The sequence below is a fragment of the Rhinolophus hipposideros genome, assembly GCF_964194185.1.
Source record: "Rhinolophus hipposideros genome assembly, chromosome: 19".
In the NCBI taxonomy this organism is placed as follows: domain Eukaryota; kingdom Metazoa; phylum Chordata; class Mammalia; order Chiroptera; family Rhinolophidae; genus Rhinolophus; species Rhinolophus hipposideros.
Window position 1 is genome coordinate 49,522,524 of NC_138065.1, and position 19,626 is coordinate 49,542,149.

The 19,626-nt window shown below is 44.2% G+C and overlaps 1 protein-coding gene across 1 annotated transcript in view; it reads right to left on the minus strand.

The window, feature by feature from the left end:
- Nucleotides 1–12,162, minus strand: part of LOC308487685 (dimethylaniline monooxygenase [N-oxide-forming] 4-like) — a gene marked incomplete at its 5' end in the record, with an annotated part of 52,718 nt that extends 40,556 nt beyond the window's left edge. Inside the window, 3 exons of the mRNA XM_081026204.1 lie at nt 694–856; nt 2,132–2,320; nt 12,031–12,162. Coding sequence (XP_080882330.1) covers nt 694–856; nt 2,132–2,320; nt 12,031–12,162 — 484 coding nt within the window. The remainder of the gene's footprint in view (nt 1–693; nt 857–2,131; nt 2,321–12,030) is intronic.
- Between the last annotated feature and the right edge of the window lie 7,464 nt (nt 12,163–19,626).

Genomic DNA, 19,626 nt, shown 5'->3' on the forward strand with positions numbered 1-19,626 from the left:
CTTATCCTGACTTGAGTAACCAAAAATCATTGGAAGTACATGAGTTTATTAGCAAATAAGCCTTGGGATCAGTACAGGACCTATTTAGAGAAACATTTCCTAAAGTTTTAACTTTTTGAACCCTTTACTGCAGATAAAATAAATCACACCAGTACATTTTCTATTCCCTCTGAGTTGCAGTCCAATCGATATTTGACATAGATTAACATGGTTCATGGTTGCAAAAGACAGAAAAAGGGACAGAGACCCAAAGATGTCTTAACTTGCCTCCTGAGACTTATCGCCCTGTTGACTATGATCCAGTGCCATAAACCTCTGATCTGGTTCATTACTATGACTCAAAAACAAACAAACAAATGTCCTTTTTCCTTTATTTACTGATTGCCCTTTGGCTTCTAAACTCAACGCTGCCAATGTGTTTAGGTTAGAAGACTTCCCAAGGTCTGCCAGTCACTTAAGGAGAGACGTTGAACCTCAGTGAAGTATAAAACGGATCGTTAGTTTTCCATCCTACTCTTTGGTACTCGTAGGTCGTTTGGAACATATGAAAACCCAAAACTGGTTGGTGAAGAAACCCCTGTTACCTCACAGCTTTATTTAACAGAGGAGCCATAGGAATTCATTCCCAGAGCAGTTGAGTATCAGGATGGTTCCCAGGAGACAAAGTAATGTTAGTTGCAGACAGTGCTGTACCTGGAAAGGAATCCAGTGGCAAATATGGGTCAGTGAGAAACCCAGTGCAGACCATGACGGCATCAAAGATGGTGGCCTCTTGTTTCCCTTCACACAGAGTGACCACCTCCCATTGGCCAGTGACGGTAAAATCTGGGCGTTTCGTTACACTGCAGACTTTAGTCTGAAGAAAGAATCATAGATGTCATGATTAATAGTGGTCAAGATGCCAGTAAAGGCATGCTGGCTGATGGGCCAGTTGACATTTCAAACATTCTAGAGCACAGACTAAATATAACTAATGAACATAACACAGGAAATCGAACCTGGGCCACCTTCGGTAACCACCGACCTATTCTTTCTATTAGTTCAATGTTTTAGATTCTGTATTTAAATAAGATCATACAGTATTTGTCTTTGTCTGATTTATTTTGCTTAGCATAATACCCTTAAGGTCCCTCCATGTTGTCACAAATGGTGGGATTTCCTTCTTTTTCTATGGCTGATCATATATATATATATATATAATATATATATATATATATATATATATATATGCACATCACATTCTCTTTATTCATTCATCCATCAGTGGACTCTTAGGTTGTTTCCATGTCTTGGCCTTTGGAAGTAATGCTGCAGTGAACATGGGGATGCAGTAATCTTTTCGAGACAGCAATTTTGTTTTCATCAGCAGTACTTTTAAGGTTGTGAATGTAAGTCTTATTTGCTATTTGTTTTGGTCAATCTTTCCATTCATGTTGCTTTCTCTGTGTTAATTCCTTATGAATTCCTCTACATACTGATCTCTGATAGGGAGGGAAACAGGAGAAGGGAAACACATGGGTTTTCATTTGTTTATTGGAGAGGGAGAAAAAAAAGAAAGAAAAAAGGATATGTTCATTTACCCATGTCCTTCTACCTTCCTCTCGTCTCTGAAATGGGAAGGGAGGTGAGTAGGGCCTAGGAGAAGAACAATATTCACAGATTTTTCTATTCCAAAGGATAGCAAGAAAAGACATCCCTTAAATAGTGAGGTTCTCTTGCGTATGGGCCATTGCACACATTCATTCCAATCAAAGACTAGTCAAGAAGAGAGTACCAAGGGCTGACAGGAGAGCTCACTGTCCCTGTGTGCAGGCATTTGGCCCAAGGTGAAATGTTGCTTGATAATTTTGGGACCCTTCAGACACTTGGATATAAGTATTGCAAACTAAAAATTTATGCAAGTGAATGCTTACACAAAGTAACCACCTCCAACCCCAGATTTACTTGGGGTGAGAGTAAGTACAAAGGGAAAAGGAATCCAACTGGTTGTGGTCAGTCTTACCAGTTCATTTTCTCATCTACAGAACCCAAGGCTAGGCTACAGAGAGATCATAGAAAATAGGTAAACAAACAAACAAACAAACAAACAAACCCTTCATGACTACTACATAACTCATGTTTCGTGTTTTACCTTAAATTGAATGCATTTCAGAAGGTTGAACTGGTTTGCATACATTTTGAGATATTCCAGGAATTGAGCATTCGGCACATAGTTTGGATAATCTTCTGGGAACGGAAAGTCTGAGTAACAAGACATCTCCTTGCAGCTGTTGGAAACCACAGATTTGTAGAGGCTGGCTCTGCCTTCTTCAACATGGTCCTGTACAAACAGTACACACACATGAGCGTGGATGTGTTTGTGCATGTGTGTGCACATATGTGAAAGGGATGTTAATTTTCAGACGTTTCAAGCACTGACCAAGATTAAGGTGATCCAGACGCCATAAGTGTGCATATGCTCCCCGACACCTTTCCGGTGGGATTTGCTATCCCTGCACGTGAGAGATGGTGAACAGTGGACCCCGCTATGAATGTCATGATCAGAATTACAATTTCGTTCATTAAGTGCTAATAAAGAAGCCTGGGATAAACTCACCAGTCCAGAGTCACACACTATCACAGAAAATACCGGAGAATATGGAATTTGGATGTTATAGGAAGGTTATGGCAGTCTTCCTAATGTTTTAATGTGGAAGGGATTCCTACTAAATTTTGGAAGGATAATTCTGGTTCTACAAAACAAGACTTAGGAGGATCTGGAAAGGAAAGGAAGACACCAATCCACCCGATTGCTAATGAGGACCTCTGCAGAGGCAATGGCTGTTGAAACCCAGAGCAGTGGGATTGGATAGGAGGCAGTAAGGTACAATGCGTAACGTGGGGAAACTGATTGGCTTTACGGCTTAGGAGAGGAAGCAGATCAGAGGTTTCCATGTTCGACAATGGCGCACGGCGCAACACTAACCAATTCTCCGCCCCAAATTTTGACTTGAATAACTAGTGAATATCAACATCTCAGATGACTAACACAAGGTTGAGTAATAAGCAGTTTCGTCGTGTCTTTCATATACATTGCCTCTGTCTTTTGGATTGTTCCGATTTCAGTGGGAAAGGTCCATGGTATTTTAATATTATTTACCATCTTGGAAATGTATAGTTCTTTTTTTTCCCGGTGAAACAAAAATTACTTTATTTGTGTGAACAAGTGGAAACATGAACATAAACCTCACATATGGAGAGAGCTTACTTTGTTTTCTCAAAAGGCATGGATGTCTGCATGACGGGTATAGCGATCCCAGAGCATAAAATTATAAACATATCTCTGTGGTTTGAACTCACATTACCTATCCATCAGCTGATGAGTTCACTCCATCTTGCTTATCTGTGGCCCCATACCTGACAGTCTCATTTATCCAGAATAAATCCAGAAAACTGGAATCTAAAAGCCTTCTAAGAAAGATGACTGTTTGAATCCTGACCTTTTACTCTGCAGGAAGACCTAAAGCAGTGTGACTCCAAGAGGCAGTGTGCACTGCTGCACTGATGGGAACCGTTTATTACCTGCCTGGGACAAGACAAGTATGGGAATTGAGAAGAAGCATCTAGAAACTTTTATAGCAATAATTTGACATTGCTCAATATTGGAGGAGGTGGACTCCTGTGTGTTGAATGGGGCACAGATCAGTCTTGGGTTTAACTCCTGCGATGAGCTGTGTAGGATTCAAGCTGTGTATGAGTCATGCAGCAGGACTGTGTTACAATGTGTGAGGTTTTAAGGTTAGTTCGGAAACTGTTTCCAAACGTACTTAAAATCTATAATGATTTTCGTTCATTGAAAGATAATTGATGTTTAAGTATAATCTTACAGAATAAATGATCAGAATTGGCTACTGATAAAGGACTGAAGATGTATTAAAAACACAGCAGTGTTTGCTTCATTTTGGATAGCAGTTTAGAAAATGAATAGCCTGAGCTTGCTGAAATGGCTTTAAAATCTCTCCTATCCTAATCAGCATACTTCTGCGAGCCTCGTTTCTCTATCAAGCAAAACTTAGAAACGGTTTAGATGTACATTATCTCGGGAGGAGAGTTGTCAATCCATCCAATCCAGATTAGATAAATTGACAAGCAAGAAGCAAGCTCCATTAACAACCTTCAATATTAATATGTACAGTGCATATTGAAAGTGTGACTGCTACATGTGTTTCATATGGAATAACTGCTATTCCAAGCATGTTTTGTTTGACAAAAGGTTACAAGTGTAATGGTGATTCTTTGTATGAATTACCGATGTACACACTTTCAAAGAACAATGTGTCCACTTTTTGGACTTGTTTTATTTCTATATTTGTTGAATGACATGTCTTGAAAAGTATTTTGTGTTGTTTGACACTCTACAAATTTTGATATTATAGTTGACATTTCTCTTTGTTTCATTCTCATTTTTCTAATAGTTCATTTTTGTTATATTTTACAAATATAACTGTTTATACTTGATTGGAAATGAGAGAAACACTGATTCTTCTCCACTTTGAGAAGCACAGTTCTCTAGATCCGTGTGTCTTAATCTTGTGAAAAATGGATTGGGGAATTTTATTAAGATGTAGGTGCAGATTCAGTAGGTCTGGGGGTGGGGGGCAAGCTCCCCCATGGATGCTGCTGGTCCAGGGACCATGCTTTGAGTAACAAGGCTTTAGAGCAGTCCTGCCCAAAGGAAACATGAGGAGGCTACAGAGAGGCACTGTAAACTTCTCCAGTGGCCACATTACTTTTCCAGTGGCCACATTAAAAAAATAAATAAAAAGAAACAGGTGAAATTAATTTTAATAGAATATTTCACTTAACTCACTATAGACCAATTTTGTCATGTCAGCATGTAATCAATATAAAACTTACGAAGTGTTTTTCATTCTTTTTCTCCTTCAAAGTCTTCCAAATCCAGTGTGTATTTTATACATCTCCGTTTAAATGCTGAATTTTCACTGGACACAGTGAGATCACGTCCCAAAATTGTTAACAAATACACGTCAAAGCTCTCCAATAGCTGAATTTAGGATTGGTTTTAAAATTAAAGTCAAATGAAATGAAAAGTTCAGTTTCTTAGTCGTGTCAACGACATTCCGCAGTTACATGTGGCTGATTGAAACGTGAACGAAAATGGGGCTGTGCAATAAACCCGACGAGCTCAGTGACCCAAAGTAACCACCTAAAATGGGCTGATCACAGATTCCTACTGGGCACGTCATGGTGGGTAGTCACGTCCCAGGACTGTAACTTCCTTAGCAAGGGTCAGTCTTTGCCTTAAGTGAGCCTGTCTACTGTTCTTACGCATCTAGGATAACGTACCCATGGAATGTCTGAGTCATTTTCCTTTCCTACCTGTTGAAAGCAACCCCATTGTACCAGACCACGAAACCACAGAACCGCTCATTGTTTTCTTGTTCCCTTCATACCATCTCTGTGTGCTGTAAACGTGAATTATTAACTGTCCTGCACCCACCCATGTAAAAGAGGCATGTGTCTCTCCATTTTACTTTTTATCCAATCCTGAAAAGTTCTCCACTTTGCTTTCTCCCACTCCCTTAATCTCATGGATTTCATGGATTTCACGTAACCCTCCTTAGGTCTCCTCATTTGATTCTAATGTAGAAAATAAGCTGCAGAAGTGCCATTATCCGGAGCATTTCCTCAATCTATTGAGATGTTGCTTCCTGGCAATTGTTGTCAGGCTGAAATAAACTCATACGAATTCTCTACAATTTTGGATGTTTCTTACGTCAACAGCCACGTTATCAGCTCGCAGAGCTTTAGAACATCCTGAAACCTGAAGCCAGGCATTAGAACTAAATTTAGTATTGGTTTCCTTTCATTAAAAGTGATCAAGTTTCCTCCGGGTTATAGGGAAAAAGACAATAGGAATAGCTATGAAGAGCTGTAGTATTGAGAAGTGAGAGCAACAGCTGCAAAAGAAACTATGGTATTCTTAAACAGAAACCTTCACAACTGAAAGCTTTTTAGAAAGAAAGAGTCTATTGAACTATATACTAGCCAGAAAAGGACCAGGTCCTGGGGCATGCAATCTAAACCACTAGCAGCAGGGCTGGATGGAGAAGACAGCGTGTCCACCATCCTGGGATTGACTGGGCTCATTTATGCCAGTAGTTTGGGGGAGAAAGATGTAAGTTGTTTTGAAAGAATTACATTGGCTACAGATAAAGGGGGTGGGAGAAGGTGAAGTGGGGCTGGTTCTGGGATAGGTGAGTAGTCCGTACGGTAGAAGAGTTTGCTCTTGAGGATTGGTGGTGGGCAACAGTCTGCAGAGTTCACACGTAAGCAAGAAGCAGAGGTGCCTGCCTATCCTGGAAGGTAACTCAGCTTCAACATGCATTCAGGAAGCTCATCAGTCTTTTGTTGGTTTTGCTCAGCAGTTGTTAACTGATTAACCTCTCTCTTGCTTACTACCTTCTACCCTTGCTGGCCTGGTGTAATTTGAGGACTTCTCAGAATTTTTTTTTTCTTGTCCATATACCAGGGAACACATCAGTTATAATTATTTTGAGGTCAATTAGTGCATGGCCAAAGCTCCCTCACTTTTCTCTGGCGTCTGAGACTATGACATAGTCAGAAACACTCTGTTAATACTGTCAATTTCTAGTTAGCAATAACAAAAGGCTAAGTTTGGAACATATACTGTTCTTTTGGGGGGGGGGTGTTGAGAGGTGCATAGTACATGTTGTAAAGATTTCCATCAAAACAGTTCAAAAAATTTAAAGCATTTTCTTATGGCACATTTAGTTATCAAAGAGTAATGGGGACTCTTTGGAATTGGGTAAGCCAGGGAGACGTGTATTTTATGCGACCTTACAACAAATGAACAAACAGACAAAAATAAGAAAAAAAAACCCCAAATAACTCTGTTTTGCAAAACTTTGGAAGATAATTGCACAGAGAGGGAGAAGAGAACCTTTCTGGCAACACTGAAGCCTATTATGATATAATGTATCACAGATGTTAGCGGGAAGAAACTAGCTTAGAGTGAAAGCCCACAGGGTGGAATCCAGCACCATCTCTTTGCTCTAGTCTCTCTTTCCTACCACTGATTGTTTTTCCTGGAGAAACACAAGGTCTGCAGTGTCTGGCATCCATACAGAGAGTGTGGGTCCACGTCACTTCTGAATGGGGATGTGGGTCCTCGGCCCTGCCCCCAGTATTTGTGTCAGTGAACAATGCCCAGTGGTCCCCAGGCCCATGGGGACCCCAGCCACAAGGCACACCTGGCATTGTGTCTGTATGGGTCTGGCAGTTGCCCTGGCACTCTGGAAGCACATGCCTCCTGAGAATGCATGCGGCGATTGCGTTGAAGGTAAAAATGAGTGAGGGTGGTAGAGGGACGAGCTGTGGAGAGAAGGACAGAGTAGGAGCACGAATGGAGTGCTGTCTGGCTTCCTGGTCCGTTTGGTCCTGTGATACAAGGTGAAGGTCACTGACATCCGCTAGGACACGGCATGAGAGCCCACGGACGGTCCAGGATATGCCTGCCCTCATTCTGGAGCAGGGCAACACACTCTGGGAACACACGGAGTGCACTTCTTGCACCTCCTGGGCTCAGACTCAAGTTCTGTGCTTTTAGCTGATGACCTGGGAAACGTCCTTAACCTGTTTGTGTCTCAGTTGCCTCGGCTATAAATAGGAATCATAATAGTCCATACCCCCTAGGATCAGCTGAAATGACAGCTATGATGCATTTACAACAGTGCCCGGGCGGCTCCCCATAACTGCTAACTGTGGTCTTCTTCTACAGTCACCTCGAGATTCACTTTCTCCAGCTTCCTGTCCTATGGGGAGGATTATGGGCAACGAGAAGAAAGCTTTATGAGGTCAGAGGCCTCTCTCTTCTCACTTTACAAAGAGGTGTAAAATGATAATAAAAGTGGCTCCTCAGTAGGGACATTCTCTCTGTGCTGGACAGTCACACCTCTTCTCCAGGAACAATTCCTTTCTCCTTCTTTTCCTCTTTTGGAGCAGCCCAAACCCATTTTGCTTTGCACCTTCTCTTTAGTAAGAGTCAGGCTGACTGGAGGACAGCATTTGGTTCTCTGTCCACAACGCAGGAGAGCTGGGCAAACCTCAGAAGAGATGTGAGGAACCCCCACAGGGTGGGGGCCTGTCATTTGTACCCCTTTAAATATAATAGGAATTCAATAAATGTTTGTTTATTGGATACATGACTAAAAGGAAACCTGCCAAGATTCCTGACCTTTCAGAAATAAGGCTTTCAGAGAGAGAGTGCAGGAATCAGGCTTACCAAGCTTCGAGTAGAAATCACTGAGGAACGTCCATCACTTTTCACAAATCTCCTCCGTGATTGAGGGGTGAAGTATTGTACTTCCTACTTGCCCTGACTGAATCTAAAATGTATATGGAACATAAGGTACACAGCAGGTGCTCAAGCAGGGTGTGTTGAATAAACGAAAGGATGTGTATGTGAGGAGATGACCTTGAGGCACCGGAGGGAGGACATCATTCCAGGCAGGGCTCTGAGGCCCCGAAACGCGTCACAGGATGTGAAGGGTAAAGCACAACGCGTTTCTACCAAGACCGTGTAGTGAAACAACGTCTAGATGGTGTGAGTGTAGTGTGACCTGAAGGTCATTTCTCAAGGCCCCTTCCTGTGCTAAGATTCTCCAAGAGCAATATTAATTTTGAGTGACAGGACAATTTCTTCAGTATTACTATGCGATCGAGGTCAGGCACCTAGAGTGTTACTGTCCTAAGTCCTTCCCTCTCGAGAGCCTGACAGAGTGGGTTATGGAACAGACCTCCTGCCTCCACTTGACATGGTGGTCACAAGTGGGTTCTTTACCAACGTATCCCTTTTTGAAAGGTTGCCCCTCCCCAGCGAATGGTGGCCTTTCTTTTCCATTGCAACCTTTGTTGGTTTCCGCTTTGCTTAAGGCTGTGATAGCTGGAAGAGAGCAGATTCATGCCCTTCTGAGCGTTGAATTAAATGCAGTTGTTTATAATCTCTCTCATTTGGGGGGTGAATGGAAACAATCCATGTGTGCTTTATTGGGTTCCTGCAGTTTTCCTGTCTCGTTTTGCATTATGGCTCCTTCTGCTCAGAGCAGGTACAAAGGGTCCCCCTCGTATGCTTTCTGGCAAGCACAGCCTTTGTGAGAGCAGGTTTGGAGTGGGCCATGTGCTTTGAGTGCAGACACCTCTAACCAACCTTTGGTGGCATGTGTGTGCACGCGTGTGTGCATTGGAGTAGAGGGGGACAGCATGTCTCCAGAAAGTCTAGGAGACTCAGCATGTTAAAGCTGGGAGTTCTCTGCATGGTCACCTAGTTTAGGGATTTTTAAGGTTTTTAGTCAGGCTCTAGAGGAATCTGAAGGTTGTACAGAGATGCTTTAGAGGCCACTGTGTTAAGAGAGGGCTGCTGAATGGAGGTGGCGGTGGTTTTCCCTGCCCCACTTATTTTTAAAACTGGTTCTGTGTTCTCATTTTATAAATGAGGCAAGGGGGCTGGAATGACTTTTCAATTGGGCACCATTTTCCCTGGCTACTGCGGGATCACCCTCTTTCCCATCCTTTTGATGTTCTAGCTCATGCCTTGCTATGTTTTCTCATGACCTTCTCCATTTTCCTTAACTCTCCACCACAACTCCTTCTTCACCCTCCACAGCTGCCATATTTTCCTGAAAGAACTGACCTCTCCAATGTGTATGCTCTTGTATCTTCTTTCCCCTCTCCTTTGACATTTCCCTTCTGTGTTCGCATTTCCTTTTGCTTTCCTTTCCCTCCAATTTCTGAGGAAGTGGTGCCTCTCCACCTTTCCACAGTGAACCCTTCCACTTGGGCCTATGATTTCACTCCTTCCTTTTTCTGCTAGGAGCTTGTCCCAGTTTAGGCTTATGGATTCCACCATTTTCTCCCATCCAGATGCTTTCTCTACCTGTAAACATATTTGGGTCCTCCCATGATGCAAACAAAACAGACATAACAACAACAACAAATCTCCTTAATTCTGTTCCTCATTATCCATTGCTTTCTAAATTGAGTATGACTCCCTTATTCAAACATTCAGCCACCCTCCTTCCCCCTCATTATTTCTCTGACATGCATCACATACACCAATAAGCTACTTTTATTTTCCAAGCATGCCCAGTCCTTTTTCTTTACTGGTTCCCTCCCTGGTGTCTCCCACTCAATCTGTTCTGCCTGCTGAAATCTTGCAGTCCATCACATACCATTTCTTCCATGAAGACTTCCCTGGTTTCCCTCAAGTAGATGTAATCCTGACCTCATTTAAATGCCCATAGTACTGTTTCTGATCTGCAGGATCCTGTCTTTTTTCCATCAGCCTGACAGATCCCGGAAGGCAGGGTAAACCCTTCTGAGTTTTGTGTCCCCAACCGTGCTTTGTGCATAGATGTTTGACTTGCCCAAGTCACACAGCTAGCTGGGCGCAGCCAGCTCTAGAACTGATTTCTCTAAATTCTTACATTCTTTTTGTGTGTGTATATGTAAGTCCATGACCTATAAAGGAGCATTTTTGTCTGGTATCGCAAGGTCTCTGGGCTCACTTTTCGCTTTGGCAGATTAACCAAATAACTCTGCTAATTACCCCTCTCATCGGGCAGTTTCAGTGCTGCCTCTGGTGGATGAGTAGTACTTCTCTGGAGTCCTGTGTTAAGAAGGCTTCTGAGGCTTACCGAGGACAGGGGATCATGCTTGATGAGCAATGTCTTCAGTGAATGTGGGAGGGAAGAGTTATGGCACCATGGGTGTCGGATTTCTGCTATCGTGTTGGAACATATGCAGTGTGACTCATGGGAACACATGTGGTGTGAATCATGGGAGCAGCTGTGATCGTTCACCTGGTCCCCTAGGGGAGGTCCCTAGGCATTGATGGTCATGTTTGGTGGTTGGACACCTTTCCAGATCTACCATTCTTTATGTGAGCCAAGCTTGCCTACGAAGGGAGAACTGTGACTAAACTCGCAACCTTGGCCTCTTTGGAGTTTTGCTCACTGAGTTAGAAAATGATTCCTTTATTCCAGTTCCAGAGCTCCTCCGCCTTGTATCCTGGAGGAATGCTCTGTCTCTCTCTAGCCCCTCAGGGGCTCTGAGGCCAGGTGGCTGACACCATACTCTGGTTCACTGTTCCTGACAACTTTCTCCTCAGCACATTTCACATTCACAGGAAATATTTCTGCCTTCGTGAGAAGGAAGGAAAAGAAGAGGTTTGGGGAGATCTGATGCAAATGTTTCCCTGGCTGAAGCCTGGGGTGTACAGGGTTTCGGGGGCCTCCCCAGGGCACCTGTGATGCCCCCGGACCCTGGACCAGTCAAGTGTGGGCTTTGTAATCCCCTCCCCTCCTTCCTCATCCCAACGCCCTCTCCAGTCCAGACTGTAGCCCCACCGAGACTTGAAATTATTACTTTCTTTTGCTCAAGGAACAAAAAAGGCTCCAAACCCACATTCTTGCCTTCTGATTGCTCTTGGCCTGGGCCCGATTGTCTGGGAAGCACGACTGTGAGGCTAGAACTCACTCTACACCCAGCCCTGTGTTGTTTTGCTTCAGCTAGAGACGGCTGGAAAAAGAAGCAGGTACACGCTGTCCAGTGTTGCAGAGGCTGAAATTCCCATGCTGTGTTTACACCTTTACCTCCAAACAATGCAGTCTCTGGTCTTGCCTCAGACCCCCTGGTTCTGCTTCCCTCACCTGGGGCTTTCCTGGCCTGGCCCACCCACTCCATCCTCTTCCACCCTTCACGAGCATCTTGCTTCTGAATACAGTTTCTACGGCGGCTGACACACCTCCCACTTGAGCTCAGGCTGTGCCCAGCTTCTTTCCTTGATCACTTTCGGTGGCCCTTCCTGGCCTCCTGTTCAGCAGACATTTCTAATTTCCAGCCCCTCCCCATAGCAGCTGGCCTTTGTGAAAGAAATTCAATCTCTTTTTGCAGCAGTCAAGCCCTTTTCTAAATACACACATAACAAAGTGGTTGCAAACCCCCACTTACGGTGAATCTCCACAGCCCCCCAAGGTTGTCGCTCCTCTCGAAGCAGGTGGGCTGCAGCCCTTCCTCCAGACAGCACTTGATGGAGGCCAGGCCACTGACCCCGGCCCCCACAACTGCCACTCGCTTGGCCATGTTGTCCTGTGTGGGGAAAACGCAGCAGAGATTCTTTTTTTTCTTTCCCCCTCACAAGTGGAAGCCCCACCCCATCCTTGCTTGCTTAGCAAACCAGGAAAAAGGTTTTGGAAGATTAAGGGATTTGCTCCTATGGAGTCGTCTGTAGCTGGTCACTGGTGGTGTGCATGTGAGAAGAGAAATGTTCCAGTCACTGCTTTAACCCTGTGTATGCTTGGTACACCCCCCTTCCCTGCCCCCGCACCCACTTGTAACTGGTACCAAATGTTAGTACAGTTGTTGCCGGGACTGTAGCTCTGGCCGAGGGGCTGAACTTGGACCTTTTAGTGGACAGAGTTGTGCTTTCTGGACTGCGCTGCTGCCTCCAGCCTCCCTTCGCTGACCCTCGGAGGCACTAGAGCAGCGGACCAGGCCAGGACCACCTTGGCAGACACGGTTTTTACTAAACACGGGAAACAAGCTCAGCCTGGTGTGGCGACGTGACGCAAGAGCCCTCAGCAGCTGGTGGCGTGAAGCTGGGACTAGGAGCCCAGGCACTGCGGCCACCCCAGGGGCCCCTGCAGCAGTGCTCGGGGAGAGGCCAGTCCTTGCAGGCTGCCAGGGCCCCCGCTGTGTTGTGTGTCCTCCCCCATGTGCTGCCCATACGTGGTCAGTGGCGGCAGAGAGAGGGTCCTGCAGTGAGGGAGCATGGTGGGAAGGGAGGATGGTAAGGCATCCTCACATCACCATTAGGTACTGATTCACCTCCGGGGGACATGGCACTGTCACCACTGCGGCAGGGGGAGGAGCGTCTGACCCCCGGTTGTAAGAACGCTGAGAGATAACGTAGTGAAGCAAGCAGGCTCTGGACCAGATAAGCTTGGTTAAAGTTTAGCTCTGCCGGTGACTGTTGAACTCTGCCAGTGACTGCAGTTTGGGGCAAGTGATTTAACCCCTCTGAGCATCACCAAACGGAGAGAGTCGTAGTAGCTGGCTTGCAGTGAGATTCAAGTCTTAGACGTGTTCCCGGCCCATAGCAAGTGCTCGATGCGTATGACCTAGTGTGACTATCAGACCGTTGTCCAGCATAGGTTGCTTCTGCCTTTCCCTTCAGTTTCTGTTCTTTTAATTCCCGTAGCGTTGTGGTCAATGCATGTAACAGCAAGTCATGTGACTTTTTGAGGTTGTTCCCTACTATGTTTTTGTGACCATTTTATCTTTTGTGACCGTTTTAAAGCACAAGGGTCATAGAAGAATAGATGGAAGAAGTGCCCCTAGCATGACTGTACTGACACCAGAGCAGAGGTCAGCAGAGGGAGATGACATTTCCTTGGAGAGAGGCTAGTCCTGCTTATCCTGCCATGGTGTCCAGAGCAGGGGTCCCGGGTGGGAGGAAAGGGCTCCTGGTACAGCGAGTCCAGTGTCGTATGTTTCCTTAACTCGGAGGTTGTAGTTTCAGGTATACACTGCTTGACTGAAAGCACCAGGCTGGTTCAGGGAGAAGAAATGCGTGCACTCCAATTATTCGCCCGGGCAGAGGGAAGCCCCGCCAGGGACCTGGCTACCTGTGAGCCAACTGTGGGAACCTTGGGCTCACTTTGCAAAAGGGGCTGTTGGTACGGACTCTTATTTCAAGGGCCAGACGCAGTACTGTAAACATCTGCCTTTTTAAACATTGGAAGGATCCTTGCGGAAAGAAAGATTAGAATTATGACCAATGGTAGAAACGAAGACGATACATGGAGGCACGTTTTAACTCAATATAAGCACTTTCTAGCATTCCAAGCTCTGCTATTTGCTTTGTTCAGGCAGGTTCATATAATGATTTTTTTTTGGAGACATTGTAAGTGGGGGATTAATAGATCGCATAGAGGGTGGAATCAAATGCCGTATAGGTCCTGTCAATTCAGATTCAATGATGCATTCTCTGCTTAGTTTAGCCACCAGCCACTGGACGAGGGTCTTCTGTGTTGCTGAGTCTGAGAGGAGGTATTGGGGGAGCAAAAGGTGAATAAGGCATGATGCGTTCTCTAGAATGTGGTGGGGAAGTCGGGCTGAAAATAAATAATTACAGTATTTTGTGTCAGGTGCTAAGACAGAGATATGTCTGCTGTACACATTGTAATAAGAGCATGAAGGAAGAGGTGCTGATTCTGACTCTGGGGTGTTGGAAAGCAACAGAGGAATATTATTTGCTCAAGGTTTTGAAGGATGAGGAGAACTCCGACAGGCAGAGAAGGGGAGGAAGTGGGCTCCAGAGATGGGAGCATGAGAGTGATGGCCAGAGTTGGTCCAGGAGGCATCCGGGTCTGCTTGTGTCCCTGGTGAGCTTGCCATTCTCCTGACTCCTACAGGAACTAGTGTGTTCCCCACCAGAGGTGACTGCGTGATCGTGGGGATTCACTTGATTGTATCTATTGGTCTCTCTACATAAGGCCCCAACGTAGGGCATTTTCTTGGGCTTGTCTCTTGTTGTCTCACGGCTCCTAGCAGCACATTTGATCTCTAATAATTGTTGTGTAAATATTTGGCAGTGGGTTGATGCCCTGATGGATAAAATGAATTAAGTCATTACCTTAACTCCTTTTCAATGAAAGAAAAATTAATTAAGCAACCGTTTTGGGGGGAGTGAGGGGGAGCAGAGTGTGCCACCCCAAAATATGCCTCTTTGGGATACTGATTATTTTCAGGTGGTTATTTTTAAGAAAGGAAAGACTCGGAAAAATCCTTTGACTTCTCCCCTACCTGCTTAAAGGGAACTTAGATAGAGGTCCTGCTCCAGGAAGGAAGCTGTCATCACAGATAACTGTAGTTTCATATGAACTAGCGTGTGATGGACAGGGAGAAACTCAGCATGGCCCTTTATGACCAAAGTCCTCCCGGAGTTCGGTGTTTGGTTATTAGCGATGGTCCAGCAAATATTTATTTACCAGACGTTTGCTTTTCTATCTCCCTGTGAATTGTCCTCCTGCCCTTTGAAGTCCCAAATGTCAACCCCTACTTCTTCCTTAGCTCAAAATGGCTTATAAGCCTCCACTGGTCCTAGGGTTTCATATTCTTATGGGACCCCATATGTGCATATGTAATCCTGTCAACTCTGTCTCGTGTTACTTTCATCATTAGCCCAGCAAGAAGAACTTAGAAAGATGGGAGGAAAATCTACTCCCCCGCCCCAGGAGCTGATATTGTGGGTCCTTCTCTCTAAAATGAAGCTGGAGGTAGAACCTGCTGTAAAAATGAACCAACTAATATACAAAAAGCATTTAGCACAGTCTTGGTACACGTGAAGCCCCCCCAAAAAATGTTGCTAGGTTATGGCCACACCTTCAGGAGATTTTGCTTTAATTTGATATTTTTGTGGTTATCTGCCTTGACAATTATGGATATTTACAGAGACAAAGTTACAGAATATTTGGAATCAGAGTCATTGGAGAAAACTAGAAATCTGTATCTAAAGGTTGTCTTTTCGCAAGTGAAGGAAATGAGTAGGGAAATAGAAGAATGATGAGGACAGAAAGGGAAAGAGAGACAAAGAAAAAAGGAGGGCACAAAATAGGTTTCAAAGTCACTCTTAAGGATTCTTTCTTTCTTTCTTTCTGACCTCACATCTGCCGGGTCTGTCACCAAGGTGTCATTTGACTTGTCTCCAGGTTTGCAAAAGCAAACATAAAGAAAACATAAGCACACAAGGTAAATACTGTCTTCACGTGTGGATAAAAATCAATGTATCCAACCTCTTGTTCAGATATTGTAATTATATAAAACTAAAGTGTTTAAAAAAGTTATTAAGTACCTTTTAGAAAAAGTTTTGTTTTCCTTTATTTTTTTTAATTAAAATTTATTTCCAGTCAGTGACTCCTGTACTTTTAGATAGAATGATTGATAAACACAGTAGGAAATTTTATTAGGGTGAAAAGTACATTCCGGGTCTTATATTAATTTTTGCTCCAAAAGACCCATTAAGGCTTATATTCAGGGAATGTCATCCTGAAAAATCATGCTTATTTTCCGGTTAGGTCTTATTTTCGGGGAAACACGGTAGTTATTAGAGTGTTATTTTGCATGCTATTGCAAAAATAACATTTGAAACATATTGCTCCTTTTGTGAATATTCAATAAAAGTTTGTCCATTTTTCTGTTGGAGGTTTCAAAAGCAATGTGTTTTATTACTATTACTATTATTTTAATGAAGAAAGCTTCCCCAAAACTGACTAAAGGTGAAAGAAGTAAGTAATAAACATTAAGAAAATATGACTAAATTGGTGAGGTAGGTGTCACTGGATGAAAGTGAATTTATAAAAATAACAAGTAAAATAACTTCAGCCACACAGCATTGCTAAATGAGTTGGGAATTCCCAGTCGGTTGCATAATAGTTAATATTTTTAACCATGGGGCAAGAAACTGCTATTCTTTTCCTGGGCATTGTATACTGCTGCTGCTTCTTCAAAGAAGTAAAGTGCAAGTATGTCGTGTACTGAAGTCAGACTGAGTTACCCACTCTGGTCTGGTAGGATGGATAGGGGGTCAGAACTAGAAGCCAGGGCAGGGTCAGAACTCCCAAAATGATGTGCAGAGGTGCTCTGAGTTATTTTAGAATTTCAAGGGAAGCGCAGTAATACTCCATGTCTATTGAACACTGAGCAAACTATTAGCTGGAGGCGGTTCACAGTCTTACTGTCAGGTAGGGCTGTGTTCCAGTCAATGACGTCACACCTTTGCCAAGTCGGCTGCTGGGCAGTTGCAGTGTTCAGAAGCCAGGGCTGCGTGAACATTGGTCTAGGTGGAACAGGAAATGAAGGGACGCTGTGTGGTCTGGTCCCAAGGGTTGGGGATTTGTGCAGGGCTCAGCAGGCACATACATTTCCTTATTAAGGTATTGTGATTATTTAAGAATAAAATTAAAATATCCCTTTTCTTTCAATTTGTGTATTTTTTTTCCCCCAAACAGTTTTCTGTAAGAACAGAAATATGTAAGTTGTTTGGACCTGACTACTTAATAAGAGAAACAATAGCCTGGGGACACTTGTGAAAGGATTACATGCTGAAGGGTTACACGCTGAAGGGTTGGTTATACGCTGAAGGTTACACGCTAAAGGGTTACACACTAAAGGATTACACATTGAAGGGGTACACAGTAAAGGGCCCCTTGAATCTAGAAAGCTTGTGGACCTCTGGGTTAGAGTTTCACCTTGTAGATATTTGTTTTTAATTGACTTTATTTATTGGTGTCACATTATCTTACATCTGAGTCTCACGCTATATTAGTTAACCAGTTGTTTTTTTTTTTCAAAAACGTTTCCAGTGTGACTCACTTATGTTTCCTAGGAAGCCATGTACATTGCTGCTGTCAGACTTATGTGCAGCCCTTTCTTTATACATCTGCCATGCCTCTCTCTCTCTCTCTCTCTCTCTCTCTCTCTCTCGCTCTTACACACACACACACACACACACACACACCTTCTTAGCACATGGATACTGGCACAGACTGCACAATGATACAATATCCTTAAGTGGGCTATGCATTTCAGGAATAATCAGAGATAGTAGATTTAGCTGGGTGGCAACTGGGGACAGTGAGCATGCCCACTTAGCCCTTGGAACAAACCAGCACAAATTGGGAAGAACTCGGGTCAGAGCGGGGCCATGGTCTGGCATTTCCATTCCCCAGCAGCCGTTGCCCACCTCCTCAAGCCTGTTCCTAACCACCACCACCAGATAAGAGAAATTCTGCCAGGCTCTAACTGTGCCATGCCAGAAACAAGGCCAGACAGGTGCCCCAGGCTGGAGGGGTAACTAAGAAATAACAAGAGGCTGAGGCTTTGTTTCTCCGTCTGTAAATCAGATGGCATTAAACTGGAGATCTACAAGTGATTTTCAAAACCCTTGAAATTTATAATCTTGTGAATTCAGCTGGGAGTGGGGTTAGCAAGAAGGATCTGACAATAGTATGAAAAAAAATTTTGTCATAGAATGGGGGACTCTTAACAAAGGGAATGGACATGCCGACACAGATTAGTCAGATTCCACAGGGGGGTTGCCTCTCTCTCCCAATTTGTGCCAAATGCCAACATTTGATAGACAAACCCCCAAACTATAGTCTGACACCATGTTAGAAGCTATTAATGGAAGCAGCTAAGAAAAGTTTGTGATTTCCTTTTTTGCATTAGGAATCCAAGCTCTTTCTTTTGGTTAGCCACTTAATAATTCACGCAGCAGTGGATTTACTATTGTGTACAGATGGATTGATAATATCTGACTTTATTGTTTCAGTACAAGTACGTCAGCGTTCACCATTCTCTCCGTACTTTGGGGCAGGGAGTGGTTTTATAGCCCCTCCGGGTCACAGACTCAGGAGACAGGACTGCTGAGGGGATTCGGTCCTGAAGCATAGTCACAAAACAGAAAAAATCCAGGCCTCACTTCCCTAATCCAAAGGAATCAGAGAGTATGTCTGGTTACTTACTTTATGGACTTGTAATGCGTGGTACCGAGGGCCAGGCCACAGTTACGACTCTGGAACTGGCAGAAATCAGAACAGATCAGCAGGAGCCAGTGTTGGCCTGGGAGTTCCCAGCTCCCCGGGTCTCCAGAGATAAGAAATGCTACGCAGAATTTGAAACCTGAGGTTAGCCATTGTTGATATTTCAACCTGGTGAAGGGCAGCATTGAAATGGTAAGAGGAACCCTGTCCGATGACATGCACTTCAGATTTTCATTCTCTCCCCTTTGAAGAGTGAAACCGATGAACAGTGAAGATGGTTCCATGCCTCTCTCGCTTAATTTCTGTTTTGCAGGGAGCAGGGTCTTAGAGTTGGCTGTGATGACAGCCACAGCAGATGACTTAGCTAGGTGAAGTGAGTTTTAAAAACTATAATTCAATGAATTGGAAACTACAGAAATGGTGGTATGCACCTGTGGGAGCCATGAGCATGTGAGTCACGGATTTGGAACCACAGGGAGTGTAATTGAGCAAGGGCTTGAGCTGCAGCTGCCTTGGAAATCCGTGGCTGGTGCTACGGCCTCTTTTCCCATGAGTACCCAGCACTGACTGATACATCTGAGAGACTGAAGCAGGTTATTCACAGGACAGTCAGGACTTGCTGATGGCATGAGGACTCTTCCTAGTTTCCTTTACTCAGGGCCACATGTGCATTGTTGTCTGATGGTTCTTGCAGCCTTTTCCTGCATACCCCCTACCTTCCCTTACAGAGGTGTTTTCCTTAATAAAACCCTTGCATGTTTAATCTCGTGTTTGCATCTGACCCGGACTAAGTGGAATCCAATCTCAGGGGCCTTTTTTTTGTCTCGTTGATCCATGATCTGGTCATAAAGCAGACTGAACAAAAAAGCAAGTTATGTTCTATGTAAACCTGCCTCCTGGGGAACAGCCAAAAGGTCTGTACTGGGGGTTGCAGGTGGGTAGCACCATTTTCCAGGATGAAAGACCATTTATCTTCCCTTGCCATCCTCCTTGTAATGTGAGT